The 14,315-nt window shown below is 46.9% G+C and overlaps 10 protein-coding genes across 10 annotated transcripts; 6 read left to right on the top strand and 4 right to left on the bottom strand.

Annotated features, from left to right (window-relative positions):
* Positions 1 to 457: 457 nt before the first annotated feature.
* On the bottom strand, positions 458 to 888 carry LOC131695140 (histone H2B-like). The gene has a single exon (XM_058983659.1). It carries the CDS (start codon positions 864 to 866, stop codon positions 468 to 470), a length of 399 nt encoding a protein of 132 aa, XP_058839642.1. The 5' UTR covers positions 867 to 888; the 3' UTR covers positions 458 to 467.
* A 267-nt stretch (positions 889 to 1,155) lies between these two features.
* LOC131695196 (histone H2A-like) lies at positions 1,156 to 1,542 on the top strand. The gene has a single exon (XM_058983713.1). It carries the CDS (start codon positions 1,156 to 1,158, stop codon positions 1,540 to 1,542), a length of 387 nt encoding a protein of 128 aa, XP_058839696.1.
* Positions 1,543 to 2,056: 514 nt separating this feature from the next.
* On the bottom strand, positions 2,057 to 2,470 carry LOC131695195 (histone H3). Its single transcript, XM_058983712.1, has one exon. It carries the CDS (start codon positions 2,465 to 2,467, stop codon positions 2,057 to 2,059), a length of 411 nt encoding a protein of 136 aa, XP_058839695.1. The 5' UTR covers positions 2,468 to 2,470.
* Positions 2,471 to 3,244: 774 nt separating this feature from the next.
* On the top strand, positions 3,245 to 3,657 carry LOC131695194 (histone H4-like). The gene is made up of 2 exons (XM_058983711.1): positions 3,245 to 3,301; positions 3,343 to 3,657. Exons 1-2 carry the CDS (start codon positions 3,245 to 3,247, stop codon positions 3,655 to 3,657), a joined length of 372 nt encoding a protein of 123 aa, XP_058839694.1.
* A 1,847-nt stretch (positions 3,658 to 5,504) lies between these two features.
* LOC131695193 (histone H1A, sperm-like) lies at positions 5,505 to 6,423 on the top strand. The gene is made up of 2 exons (XM_058983710.1): positions 5,505 to 6,089; positions 6,358 to 6,423. The coding sequence occupies exons 1-2, from the start codon at positions 5,535 to 5,537 to the stop codon at positions 6,421 to 6,423; spliced, it is 621 nt and encodes a 206-aa protein (XP_058839693.1). The 5' UTR covers positions 5,505 to 5,534.
* A 740-nt stretch (positions 6,424 to 7,163) lies between these two features.
* On the bottom strand, positions 7,164 to 7,594 carry LOC131695138 (histone H2B-like). The gene has a single exon (XM_058983657.1). The coding sequence runs from the start codon at positions 7,570 to 7,572 to the stop codon at positions 7,174 to 7,176; it is 399 nt and encodes a 132-aa protein (XP_058839640.1). The 5' UTR covers positions 7,573 to 7,594; the 3' UTR covers positions 7,164 to 7,173.
* A 267-nt stretch (positions 7,595 to 7,861) lies between these two features.
* LOC131695192 (histone H2A-like) lies at positions 7,862 to 8,248 on the top strand. The gene has a single exon (XM_058983709.1). The coding sequence runs from the start codon at positions 7,862 to 7,864 to the stop codon at positions 8,246 to 8,248; it is 387 nt and encodes a 128-aa protein (XP_058839692.1).
* A 514-nt stretch (positions 8,249 to 8,762) lies between these two features.
* Positions 8,763 to 9,176, bottom strand: LOC131695191 (histone H3). The gene has a single exon (XM_058983707.1). It carries the CDS (start codon positions 9,171 to 9,173, stop codon positions 8,763 to 8,765), a length of 411 nt encoding a protein of 136 aa, XP_058839690.1. The 5' UTR covers positions 9,174 to 9,176.
* A 773-nt stretch (positions 9,177 to 9,949) lies between these two features.
* LOC131695190 (histone H4-like) lies at positions 9,950 to 10,362 on the top strand. The gene is made up of 2 exons (XM_058983706.1): positions 9,950 to 10,006; positions 10,048 to 10,362. Exons 1-2 carry the CDS (start codon positions 9,950 to 9,952, stop codon positions 10,360 to 10,362), a joined length of 372 nt encoding a protein of 123 aa, XP_058839689.1.
* Positions 10,363 to 12,225: 1,863 nt separating this feature from the next.
* Positions 12,226 to 13,127, top strand: LOC131695189 (histone H1A, sperm-like). Its single transcript, XM_058983705.1, has 2 exons — positions 12,226 to 12,793; positions 13,062 to 13,127. The coding sequence occupies exons 1-2, from the start codon at positions 12,239 to 12,241 to the stop codon at positions 13,125 to 13,127; spliced, it is 621 nt and encodes a 206-aa protein (XP_058839688.1). The 5' UTR covers positions 12,226 to 12,238.
* Positions 13,128 to 14,315: the final 1,188 nt, after the last annotated feature.

Raw genomic sequence — 14,315 nt, 5'->3', positions numbered from 1 at the left:
GTGTTGGCTATTTTTTAATTATTAACGTTCAACGCAGATCAGAAGTTTGAAGGCTGGGAGAAGTGTATTGTATTAACAAGTATGATCCAGAAATGTGTTCTTTTTGCAGCAGAATTTTCATACGCTGGGGCTGTTTTAGACTGAGTAGAATATAGACACGACAAAGGGGGGAAAGACCGTTTTCCGTCTTAACGAAAAACAATCAACTAGCGCGGTAAGGGGAAAGACTATTTCCACAAACTACAGCAAAACACATATTTGATTTGGTGATGATTTGAAAAATGGACAGAGAGGGAAAAAAAAATGACAACTCTAATGAAACAAACAAACAACAACAACAACAACTAATGTTTATATAAACTATGTGTACATTTCAATTCAACTCTTTACCAGAACGTGTTTTGGTGGCCCTGAAAAGGGCCGATGACGATGGTGTGTGACATCCGGCGGCGGGGCGGGCGACACGTTTACTTCGAGCTGGTATACTTGGTAACGGCCTTGGTACCTTCCGATACGGCATGTTTGGCCAGCTCTCCCGGTAACAGCAAACGAACGGCGGTCTGTACCTCGCGGGAGGTGATCGTCGACCGTCGGTTGTAATGGGCCAGACGGGATGCTTCGTTAGCAATACGCTCGAAGATGTCGTTCACGAAGCTATTCATGATGCTCATCGCCTTCGACGAGACACCGGTGTCCGGATGGACCTGCTTCAGCACCTTGTAGATGTAGATAGCGTAGCTTTCCTTGCGCCGTTGCTTTCGCTTCTTCTTCTTCTCTCCTCCTGCTTTTGTGGCGATGTTCTTCTGTGCCTTGCCACCGCCGCCGCCGGATTTTTTCACAGCCTTTCCGCTGGCTTTCGGTGCCATAGTAACGACGTGGTGGTGGTGCTGCTGCTGTTAACGCTCTCGATGCGAACTGCGCTGACTGATTGGTAGGTAAAACCACTGTACATATCGCTTATATACGATCGTGTAGCGAGACGAAGGTTCGTCCTTTTTTGTGTTTAGCGCGTTTCGTTCGTTCGCTACTCCGCCCCTTTGGCGAACGATGTGCAATGAAGCGAATGCATAACAAGGGGTGCTGCGTACGCGAACGGCATCAGTGTTACTCGTACTGTCTACGTGACTGCATACGCACAGCGATAAACCTACAACAATGTCTGCACGCGGTAAAGGAGGAAAAGTGAAGGGAAAGCCAAAATCCCGCTCAGTTCGTGCCGGTCTCCAGTTCCCTGTTGGCCGAATTCACCGTCTGCTGAGGAAGGGAAACTATGCTGAACGTGTCGGTGCCGGAGCACCCGTCTACTTGGCAGCTGTAATGGAATATCTTGCCGCCGAAGTACTGGAGCTGGCAGGAAACGCTGCCCGCGATAACAAAAAGACCAGAATCATCCCCCGTCATCTGCAGCTGGCCATTCGAAATGACGAAGAGCTGAACAAACTGCTCTCCGGTGTGACCATTGCCCAGGGTGGCGTGTTGCCTAACATACAGGCCGTACTGCTGCCGAAGAAGACTGAAAAGAGGGCCTCCGCAGCAACCTAAATCCCGCTCCTTTCGAGCCGAAAAAAAAACCGCCCTTTTCAGGGCGACTATTTTCTTCTGATAAAAAGAGTTAATTTGATTTTCACTCCGATAATCATCAACGTACATTTTTGTGAGCATTGCACAAGTTTCATTGCAATGCTCGTCAGACACTTAATAATAGTTTCCCTCATATATCATGGCATTGACGATTTCATTTAACCCGCACTCAATCTCTCAAAAGTTCACTCATCGATTTGGTGCTAAATCACAAATTTTCCCTCAATGAATGGGTCTCTTGTTTTTCACACGCTACTACTGTCGATCGGTACGAGGTGGTGGAGCTGGCAAAAAATCATCCCATCGGCGTGCTTTCTAACACACACACACACACACACACAGCCACCTGCCTGAGCATTTTTGGAGGGAAACGGAAATTTTCTGCTAATAATTCTTAGTAAAATATGATTGGTTGGTCCTGAAAAGGACCGTTTGTTGCTGTTTCGTTCTGGGGGGTGATGGGCACACACCAAATTTAGGCCCGCTCCCCACGGATCCGGCGAGCCAGTTGGATGTCTTTCGGCATGATGGTCACTCGCTTGGCATGGATAGCGCACAGATTGGTATCCTCGAACAATCCAACCAGGTAAGCCTCGCTGGCTTCTTGAAGGGCCATGACGGCTGAGCTCTGGAAGCGCAGATCGGTTTTGAAGTCCTGCGCGATCTCACGCACCAGACGCTGGAAGGGCAGCTTGCGAATTAGTAGCTCTGTCGACTTCTGATAGCGACGAATTTCTCGCAGCGCGACAGTTCCTGGTCGGTAGCGATGGGGCTTCTTAACGCCACCCGTAGCTGGGGCACTTTTACGGGCAGCCTTCGTTGCCAACTGCTTGCGGGGAGCTTTCCCTCCGGTGGACTTGCGGGCGGTCTGTTTCGTACGGGCCATGGCGCGAAAATGCTGCTCTACTACTGCTACCACGGTGACGCTGTTCAAACGACGAATGATGACCAAAACAGACCGACCGATTTTTTTTATAGTCGCGAATACACACTACTATCGCCTGTCTCGCTCGTGCCCGTGCCATGTGCCATGTGCCTTTTCGTTCTGTATACGGTTCGATTCGGCTACTATACTTCCCCCACCACTTCCATTGCGGAGCCAGCGTTGCCAGACTTGAAATTTTCAGCTTTTCATCAGATTTGCAAAAAAATATTCCTAAAAAGAAAAACTATGTATGAGCAAAAAATCGCCTAGAAATCAATAAAATTCCAACAGTAGAAGAATATCAAACAGAACTAGTTTGTTCAACAGTAACAATTTGTTCCATCATAGATCAGTATCAGATATCGATATTTCAGTACCATAGAAGCCAATATAACGAACGCACCATGTAGACGGATGTATAGAAAATCTTTATAAGTTCAAAGAAAAAAAAAAACCGTTTGTAGCCCTATTTTCGATTTACTTTTTCTTTCTTTCTTTTTCAGGAGAATCAATTTCCGGGCAATCGTTTTCCAGGGAAAATGCTACCATGTCAGCAGTAGTCCAGATTTCGGCAATCCCAAGATACTAAAACAGTGGCAACAGTGAACTTCGTGTTCGCGCTATTTCCCCTTCAAACCAACACATCTGCAAGCATATAGATAGCAGCCATGGTAATCTACCTATGCCGGCGCGGCGGCGACTGAGAATGTGTGTGCATCAGTATAAAAGCGCTACTCAATGGGCCGAATTGCAACATTCGGTATTGGAATCTCGCTGCTGCTACTGCTGCTGCAGGTGTGCTGTGCTAGCCTACTAAGTTATTACCTACAACCAAGAAGATGACTGGCCGTGGCAAAGGAGGAAAAGGGCTCGGCAAGGGAGGCGCTAAGCGGCACCGCAAGGTGCTTCGTGACAATATCCAGGGCATCACCAAACCCGCCATTCGTCGTCTGGCTCGACGTGGAGGAGTGAAGCGAATCTCCGGTTTGATATACGAGGAAACCCGTGGTGTGCTGAAGATTTTTCTGGAAAACGTTATCCGGGACGCTGTGACGTACACTGAACATGCCAAACGGAAGACCGTCACTGCGATGGATGTCGTCTATGCGCTTAAACGCCAGGGACGCACATTGTACGGTTTTGGTGGTTAAGACCCCCCCCCCCCCCCCCTACCGTTCACGACAACACAAAAGGCCCTTTTCAGGGCCACCAAACGTTTAGAAAAAAGAATTAGTTTGAAATGTATCCTTCATATTTTCATTCATGTTGCAGGGACGTCGTACTGTTTAGTGTGCGATTTTGATGGATATGCGAGAGACCAGTGGTTACGACTGAGCGCTGGGTTTCCCTTTTTCATATATGCATTTCCTTTTTCTCCTGAGCTTGCGTATCATGGGACAAAACTGCTCGTTTCTCGATAGCAACGAACCGCCGACCGACTCTTTTTTTTTTTCGCGCGCGCGTTTTAGCTTACCACGCTTTCATCTACCTGAATTTGCGCTTGTGATCTGCGTCGGGGGACAATCGTTCCCATCGATGCGTGCGCTGAAGCACCTGGGTGTGATGGCCGACGCGTGCGGTTTATTAGCTCACAGCCACGTCGACGACGATGTATGCGAGAAGTCTGCTACACAACGATGTAGCGAGTTGATCAGGTATATCCGAAATAATAGAATTTTGAGATAGCCAAAGCAATGCAAAATAACACTGATTATTAGTGCACTAAAATCAAAATCCGCAACTAAATGTTGGATTTTTTTCGAGGTATTTCTCTCTTTCTCTCTCTCTCTCTCTCTCTCTCTCTCTCTCTCTCTCTCTCTTTGCCGTCGAAACAAGAAAGCATTCCGCGTGCGCATTGTACGGTTCTACGAGCAACACAAGAATCTCGGCGAAAAGTGCACGGTGCAATATTTTAAAAGCGAAAATGTTGCGTCATCGACTGTTTACAACACCTTTCGACGCTGCAATTTCAATGCCGCTTGCCGGTTGATAAAAAATTATTTTGGGTAAATATTTTGTTTTGCACGAAGCAAGTTACTTCCCTCGCCAAAAAAACGCAAAAAAACAATCGTTCCCGAATTCGATCCCATTTGTACCCTAAAAATCACAACCCGCTTCACAATTTGCTTCAGTGTCGCCCAATCGCAGATTTCTTCGGGATTTTGTTTTGAGAGCCACGAATTGCAAACAGTTGATTGGTAGAAGATCACGAAATGCATTAGCAAAGTGTTGACATAGACGCCGTACTACGCGCCTGTTCCGACATCAAACGGAAGCTTCGCCGAACAGCATCCAATTACGGATCAGTTTCAAATGTTCACTAATTTTTGGTCAACAATGGAGAACGTATCTTCTAATTTCAATCAAATCGTTTGTCTTTTTTTTACAGGTTGCGAAAAAAAAAAAAAATCCAAAATTTGTGTTGCCACCCGTTAACTTTTTAGTAATTTTAATAACGAAAGTTTTCAGCAAAGGACCAGCCGACCGAAACGTTTTCCGCAGGTCGCCAAATTACGAGCACTTCCGCTCGAGCAAATATATACAAAAATGAAATAATTTCATATAGAGAGAAGTTTTCTTTCGATTGGATAGCATCGAAAAGGTTTTCCAATTGCTAGATGGTTCAAATTAACCAATTTTCCACAATTCAGTTTGCACGTGCCGCCATAGTCGGATGCATGATTTGATAATATTCGCCCATACGCTTAAAACAGAATGTTCAGCGGGTGTCAGTTTGGACGGTGTGCACATTGCGGTAAATTGAAAGCAAACTTCCAGTGTACATTTCACAAGCAGTAATTCGATTTTGGTTGATTTAAAACAACAGTCCGCAAAATTTTACCGGCACCGATCGAATAGTAACTTTCAACCGTCATCTACGCGTTCCCAAACAGAGCCGATGAATACGATCCTAAACAACAGACACCGGGCCCCCGGTTATCATATTCGCAGACTTGCATCATCGTGCATCCATCAACTCGTCGTCTACAACTGTGTGTGGAAGAAAACCAAACCAAACGAACGCGCAATGGCTGAAACTGCTATCGACGTTGCTGCTACGGCCCCTGCCGTCGTCGCCTCTCCGCCAGCCGCCAAAGCACCACCGAAGCAGGCGGCCAAGGCTAGCAAGAGTGACGCCAAGAAACCGAAAAAATCTTCAACCCATCCACCAGTGAGTGAGATGGTTCTGGCTGCCATCCGGACCCTGAAGGAACGGAGCGGATCATCACTGCAGGCGATCAAAAAGTACATCGCCGCCAACTACATGTGTGACGTCGCCAGGCTGGCTCCGTTTATCCGGAAGGCTTTGAAAACGGGTGTCGAGAAGGGAAACATCACCCAGACCAAGGGTACCGGTGCTTCCGGATCGTTTAAGGTGACGGTCGAGGCTAAGAAGCCGGCTGGCGATAAGAAACCACCATCGGGTGCAGCGAAAAAATCGGCTACTAAATCCGGGGAGAAGAAAAATCCGCCGGCCGGTGGTGGTGGTGAGAAGACCAAAAAGGCAAAGGCGGCGGCAATCCCGGCCGCTAAGAAATCGGCTGCGAAGAAAACGAAAGCTGCTGCTGCCCCTGCCAAGGCGGTAACGGCTGCCACTAAACAGAAAGCCACCAAACCATCGAAGGCTGCAGCGAACAAGCCGAAGGCCCCTAAGCCAAAGAAGGCCGCCACCGCCCCGAAGAAGGTCACCGCCGGCAAGAAGTAAATTCCCGACAACGTGCGCGTCCCCCCAAAACAACAGTCCTTTTCAGGGCTAACAAAATTGTAAAGAATTGATTGATGCTTATTTTCCGTTAATGCTCCATTCCCACCAATGAGTTTTCTAGCTTGCGCACACCCGCATTCAACAGGCCGCCGATTGGCAAGATAAATCAGTCGTCGTTAGTTTGATTAAACAACATCACTTTAGTAAATAGGCGCGGTTTTTTGCTCAGATAAACGTACGTACGTACGTACAGGTAAATTAATAGTAGGCCGTGGTTTTCTGTTGCCTTAACAAACAAACAAACAGACAGAGCAAGTATAATATTACTCTGATTAGCAAACAACGCGCTTATTTTGGCTATTATAAAACAGAGAAAAATTGGCTGGCACAATAAACAAACGAACGACTAGAGACACTGCTAGAGGATAATTACCGATTTTGTTTAGCCTAAATTGACGAACGTATTGTATTGTTCAACTTTGAGATTATAAATTGTGTTGGCTATTTTTTAATTATTAACGTTCAACGCAGATCAGAAGTTTGAAGGCTGGGAGAAGTGTATTGTATTAACAAGTATGATCCAGAAATGTGTTCTTTTTGCAGCAGAATTTTCATACGCTGGGGCTGTTTTAGACTGAGTAGAATATAGACACGACAAAGGGGGGAAAGACCGTTTTCCGTCTTAACGAAAAACAATCAACTAGCGCGGTAAGGGGAAAGACTATTTCCACAAACTACAGCAAAACACATATTTGATTTGGTGATGATTTGAAAAATGGACAGAGAGGGAAAAAAAAATGACAACTCTAATGAAACAAACAAACAACAACAACAACAACTAATGTTTATATAAACTATGTGTACATTTCAATTCAACTCTTTACCAGAACGTGTTTTGGTGGCCCTGAAAAGGGCCGATGACGATGGTGTGTGACATCCGGCGGCGGGGCGGGCGACACGTTTACTTCGAGCTGGTATACTTGGTAACGGCCTTGGTACCTTCCGATACGGCATGTTTGGCCAGCTCTCCCGGTAACAGCAAACGAACGGCGGTCTGTACCTCGCGGGAGGTGATCGTCGACCGTCGGTTGTAATGGGCCAGACGGGATGCTTCGTTAGCAATACGCTCGAAGATGTCGTTCACGAAGCTATTCATGATGCTCATCGCCTTCGACGAGACACCGGTGTCCGGATGGACCTGCTTCAGCACCTTGTAGATGTAGATAGCGTAGCTTTCCTTGCGCCGTTGCTTTCGCTTCTTCTTCTTCTCTCCTCCTGCTTTTGTGGCGATGTTCTTCTGTGCCTTGCCACCGCCGCCGCCGGATTTTTTCACAGCCTTTCCGCTGGCTTTCGGTGCCATAGTAACGACGTGGTGGTGGTGCTGCTGCTGTTAACGCTCTCGATGCGAACTGCGCTGACTGATTGGTAGGTAAAACCACTGTACATATCGCTTATATACGATCGTGTAGCGAGACGAAGGTTCGTCCTTTTTTGTGTTTAGCGCGTTTCGTTCGTTCGCTACTCCGCCCCTTTGGCGAACGATGTGCAATGAAGCGAATGCATAACAAGGGGTGCTGCGTACGCGAACGGCATCAGTGTTACTCGTACTGTCTACGTGACTGCATACGCACAGCGATAAACCTACAACAATGTCTGCACGCGGTAAAGGAGGAAAAGTGAAGGGAAAGCCAAAATCCCGCTCAGTTCGTGCCGGTCTCCAGTTCCCTGTTGGCCGAATTCACCGTCTGCTGAGGAAGGGAAACTATGCTGAACGTGTCGGTGCCGGAGCACCCGTCTACTTGGCAGCTGTAATGGAATATCTTGCCGCCGAAGTACTGGAGCTGGCAGGAAACGCTGCCCGCGATAACAAAAAGACCAGAATCATCCCCCGTCATCTGCAGCTGGCCATTCGAAATGACGAAGAGCTGAACAAACTGCTCTCCGGTGTGACCATTGCCCAGGGTGGCGTGTTGCCTAACATACAGGCCGTACTGCTGCCGAAGAAGACTGAAAAGAGGGCCTCCGCAGCAACCTAAATCCCGCTCCTTTCGAGCCGAAAAAAAAACCGCCCTTTTCAGGGCGACTATTTTCTTCTGATAAAAAGAGTTAATTTGATTTTCACTCCGATAATCATCAACGTACATTTTTGTGAGCATTGCACAAGTTTCATTGCAATGCTCGTCAGACACTTAATAATAGTTTCCCTCATATATCATGGCATTGACGATTTCATTTAACCCGCACTCAATCTCTCAAAAGTTCACTCATCGATTTGGTGCTAAATCACAAATTTTCCCTCAATGAATGGGTCTCTTGTTTTTCACACGCTACTACTGTCGATCGGTACGAGGTGGTGGAGCTGGCAAAAAATCATCCCATCGGCGTGCTTTCTAACACACACACACACACACACACAGCCACCTGCCTGAGCATTTTTGGAGGGAAACGGAAATTTTCTGCTAATAATTCTTAGTAAAATATGATTGGTTGGTCCTGAAAAGGACCGTTTGTTGCTGTTTCGTTCTGGGGGGTGATGGGCACACACCAAATTTAGGCCCGCTCCCCACGGATCCGGCGAGCCAGTTGGATGTCTTTCGGCATGATGGTCACTCGCTTGGCATGGATAGCGCACAGATTGGTATCCTCGAACAATCCAACCAGGTAAGCCTCGCTGGCTTCTTGAAGGGCCATGACGGCTGAGCTCTGGAAGCGCAGATCGGTTTTGAAGTCCTGCGCGATCTCACGCACCAGACGCTGGAAGGGCAGCTTGCGAATTAGTAGCTCTGTCGACTTCTGATAGCGACGAATTTCTCGCAGCGCGACAGTTCCTGGTCGGTAGCGATGGGGCTTCTTAACGCCACCCGTAGCTGGGGCACTTTTACGGGCAGCCTTCGTTGCCAACTGCTTGCGGGGAGCTTTCCCTCCGGTGGACTTGCGGGCGGTCTGTTTCGTACGGGCCATGGCGCGAAAATGCTGCTCTACTACTGCTACCACGGTGACGCTGTTCAAACGACGAATGATGACCAAAACAGACCGACCGATTTTTTTTATAGTCGCGAATACACACTACTATCGCCTGTCTCGCTCGTGCCCGTGCCATGTGCCATGTGCCTTTTCGTTCTGTATACGGTTCGATTCGGCTACTATACTTCCCCCACCACTTCCATTGCGGAGCCAGCGTTGCCAGACTTGAAATTTTCAGCTTTTCATCAGATTTGCAAAAAAATATTCCTAAAAAGAAAAACTATGTATGAGCAAAAAATCGCCTAGAAATCAATAAAATTCCAACAGTAGAAGAATATCAAACAGAACTAGTTTGTTCACAGTAACAATTTGTTCCATCATAGATCAGTATCAGATATCGATATTTCAGTACCATAGAAGCCAATATAACGAACGCACCATGTAGACGGATGTATAGAAAATCTTTATAAGTTCAAAGAAAAAAAAAAACCGTTTGTAGCCCTATTTTCGATTTACTTTTTCTTTCTTTCTTTTTCAGGAGAATCAATTTCCGGGCAATCGTTTTCCAGGGAAAATGCTACCATGTCAGCAGTAGTCCAGATTTCGGCAATCCCAAGATACTAAAACAGTGGCAACAGTGAACTTCGTGTTCGCGCTATTTCCCCTTCAAACCAACACATCTGCAAGCATATAGATAGCAGCCATGGTAATCTACCTATGCCGGCGCGGCGGCGACTGAGAATGTGTGTGCATCAGTATAAAAGCGCTACTCAATGGGCCGAATTGCAACATTCGGTATTGGAATCTCGCTGCTGCTACTGCTGCTGCAGGTGTGCTGTGCTAGCCTACTAAGTTATTACCTACAACCAAGAAGATGACTGGCCGTGGCAAAGGAGGAAAAGGGCTCGGCAAGGGAGGCGCTAAGCGGCACCGCAAGGTGCTTCGTGACAATATCCAGGGCATCACCAAACCCGCCATTCGTCGTCTGGCTCGACGTGGAGGAGTGAAGCGAATCTCCGGTTTGATATACGAGGAAACCCGTGGTGTGCTGAAGATTTTTCTGGAAAACGTTATCCGGGACGCTGTGACGTACACTGAACATGCCAAACGGAAGACCGTCACTGCGATGGATGTCGTCTATGCGCTTAAACGCCAGGGACGCACATTGTACGGTTTTGGTGGTTAAGACCCCCCCCCCCCCCCCCTACCGTTCACGACAACACAAAAGGCCCTTTTCAGGGCCACCAAACGTTTAGAAAAAAGAATTAGTTTGAAATGTATCCTTCATATTTTCATTCATGTTGCAGGGACGTCGTACTGTTTAGTGTGCGATTTTGATGGATATGCGAGAGACCAGTGGTTACGACTGAGCGCTGGGTTTCCCTTTTTCATATATGCATTTCCTTTTTCTCCTGAGCTTGCGTATCATGGGACAAAACTGCTCGTTTCTCGATAGCAACGAACCGCCGACCGACTCTTTTTTTTTTTCGCGCGCGCGTTTTAGCTTACCACGCTTTCATCTACCTGAATTTGCGCTTGTGATCTGCGTCGGGGGACAATCGTTCCCATCGATGCGTGCGCTGAAGCACCTGGGTGTGATGGCCGACGCGTGCGGTTTATTAGCTCACAGCCACGTCGACGACGATGTATGCGAGAAGTCTGCTACACAACGATGTAGCGAGTTGATCAGGTATATCCGAAATAATAGAATTTTGAGATAGCCAAAGCAATGCAAAATAACACTGATTATTAGTGCACTAAAATCAAAATCCGCAACTAAATGTTGGATTTTTTTCGAGGTATTTCTCTCTTTCTCTCTCTCTCTCTCTCTCTCTCTCTCTCTCTCTCTCTCTCTTTGCCGTCGAAACAAGAAAGCATTCCGCGTGCGCATTGTACGGTTCTACGAGCAACACAAGAATCTCGGCGAAAAGTGCACGGTGCAATATTTTAAAAGCGAAAATGTTGCGTCATCGACTGTTTACAACACCTTTCGACGCTGCAATTTCAATGCCGCTTGCCGGTTGATAAAAAATTATTTTGGGTAAATATTTTGTTTTGCACGAAGCAAGTTACTTCCCTCGCCAAAAAAACGCAAAAAAACAATCGTTCCCGAATTCGATCCCATTTGTACCCTAAAAATCACAACCCGCTTCACAATTTGCTTCAGTGTCGCCCAATCGCAGATTTCTTCGGGATTTTGTTTTGAGAGCCACGAATTGCAAACAGTTGATTGGTAGAAGATCACGAAATGCATTAGCAAAGTGTTGACATAGACGCCGTACTACGCGCCTGTTCCGACATCAAACGGAAGCTTCGCCGAACAGCATCCAATTACGGATCAGTTTCAAATGTTCACTAATTTTTGGTCAACAATGGAGAACGTATCTTCTAATTTCAATCAAATCGTTTGTCTTTTTTTTACAGGTTGCGAAAAAAAAAAAAATCCAAAATTTGTGTTGCCACCCGTTAACTTTTTAGTAATTTTAATAACGAAAGTTTTCAGCAAAGGACCAGCCGACCGAAACGTTTTCCGCAGGTCGCCAAATTACGAGCACTTCCGCTCGAGCAAATATATACAAAAATGAAATAATTTCATATAGAGAGAAGTTTTCTTTCGATTGGATAGCATCGAAAAGGTTTTCCAATTGCTAGATGGTTCAAATTAACCAATTTTCCACAATTCAGTTTGCACGTGCCGCCATAGTCGGATACATGATTTGATAATATTCGCCCATACGCTTAAAACAGAATGTTCAGCGGGTGTCAGTTTGGACGGTGTGCACATTGCGGTAAATTGAAAGCAAACTTCCAGTGTACATTTCACAAGCAGTAATTCGATTTTGGTTGATTTAAAACAACAGTCCGCAAAATTTTACCGGCACCGATCGAATAGTAACTTTCAACCGTCATCTACGCGTTCCCAAACAGAGCCGATGAATACGATCCTAAACAACAGACACCGGGCCCCCGGTTATCATATTCGCAGACTTGCATCATCGTGCATCCATCAACTCGTCGTCTACAACTGTGTGTGGAAGAAAACCAAACCAAACGAACGCGCAATGGCTGAAACTGCTATCGACGTTGCTGCTACGGCCCCTGCCGTCGTCGCCTCTCCGCCAGCCGCCAAAGCACCACCGAAGCAGGCGGCCAAGGCTAGCAAGAGTGACGCCAAGAAACCGAAAAAATCTTCAACCCATCCACCAGTGAGTGAGATGGTTCTGGCTGCCATCCGGACCCTGAAGGAACGGAGCGGATCATCACTGCAGGCGATCAAAAAGTACATCGCCGCCAACTACATGTGTGACGTCGCCAGGCTGGCTCCGTTTATCCGGAAGGCTTTGAAAACGGGTGTCGAGAAGGGAAACATCACCCAGACCAAGGGTACCGGTGCTTCCGGATCGTTTAAGGTGACGGTCGAGGCTAAGAAGCCGGCTGGCGATAAGAAACCACCATCGGGTGCAGCGAAAAAATCGGCTACTAAATCCGGGGAGAAGAAAAATCCGCCGGCCGGTGGTGGTGGTGAGAAGACCAAAAAGGCAAAGGCGGCGGCAATCCCGGCCGCTAAGAAATCGGCTGCGAAGAAAACGAAAGCTGCTGCTGCCCCTGCCAAGGCGGTAACGGCTGCCACTAAACAGAAAGCCACCAAACCATCGAAGGCTGCAGCGAACAAGCCGAAGGCCCCTAAGCCAAAGAAGGCCGCCACCGCCCCGAAGAAGGTCACCGCCGGCAAGAAGTAAATTCCCGACAACGTGCGCGTCCCCCCAAAACAACAGTCCTTTTCAGGGCTAACAAAATTGTAAAGAATTGATTGATGCTTATTTTCCGTTAATGCTCCATTCCCACCAATGAGTTTTCTAGCTTGCGCACACCCGCATTCAACAGGCCGCCGATTGGCAAGATAAATCAGTCGTCGTTAGTTTGATTAAACAACATCACTTTAGTAAATAGGCGCGGTTTTTTGCTCAGATAAACGTACGTACGTACGTACAGGTAAATTAATAGTAGGCCGTGGTTTTCTGTTGCCTTAACAAACAAACAAACAGACAGAGCAAGTATAATATTACTCTGATTAGCAAACAACGCGCTTATTTTGGCTATTATAAAACAGAGAAAAATTGGCTGGCACAATAAACAAACGAACGACTAGAGACACTGCTAGAGGATAATTACCGATTTTGTTTAGCCTAAATTGACGAACGTATTGTATTGTTCAACTTTGAGATTATAAATTGTGTTGGCTATTTTTTAATTATTAACGTTCAACGCAGATCAGAAGTTTGAAGGCTGGGAGAAGTGTATTGTATTAACAAGTATGATCCAGAAATGTGTTCTTTTTGCAGCAGAATTTTCATACGCTGGGGCTGTTTTAGACTGAGTAGAATATAGACACGACAAAGGGGGGAAAGACCGTTTTCCGTCTTAACGAAAAACAATCAACTAGCGCGGTAAGGGGAAAGACTATTTCCACAAACTACAGCAAAACACATATTTGATTTGGTGATGATTTGAAAAATGGACAGAGAGGGAAAAAAAAATGACAACTCTAATGAAACAAACAAACAACAACAACAACAACTAATGTTTATATAAACTATGTGTACATTTCAATTCAACTCTTTACCAGAACGTGTTTTGGTGGCCCTGAAAAGGGCCGATGACGATGGTGTGTGACATCCGGCGGCGGGGCGGGCGACACGTTTACTTCGAGCTGGTATACTTGGTAACGGCCTTGGTACCTTCCGATACGGCATGTTTGGCCAGCTCTCCCGGTAACAGCAAACGAACGGCGGTCTGTACCTCGCGGGAGGTGATCGTCGACCGTCGGTTGTAATGGGCCAGACGGGATGCTTCGTTAGCAATACGCTCGAAGATGTCGTTCACGAAGCTATTCATGATGCTCATCGCCTTCGACGAGACACCGGTGTCCGGATGGACCTGCTTCAGCACCTTGTAGATGTAGATAGCGTAGCTTTCCTTGCGCCGTTGCTTTCGCTTCTTCTTCTTCTCTCCTCCTGCTTTTGTGGCGATGTTCTTCTGTGCCTTGCCACCGCCGCCGCCGGATTTTTTCACAGCCTTTCCGCTGGCTTTCGGTGCCATAGTAACGACGTGGTGGTGGTGCTGCTGCTGTTAACGCTC

The sequence above is a fragment of the Topomyia yanbarensis genome, unplaced genomic scaffold (assembly GCF_030247195.1).
Source record: "Topomyia yanbarensis strain Yona2022 unplaced genomic scaffold, ASM3024719v1 HiC_scaffold_30, whole genome shotgun sequence".
NCBI lineage: Eukaryota > Metazoa > Arthropoda > Insecta > Diptera > Culicidae > Topomyia > Topomyia yanbarensis.
This window is presented reverse-complemented; position numbering and strand designations above follow the sequence as displayed.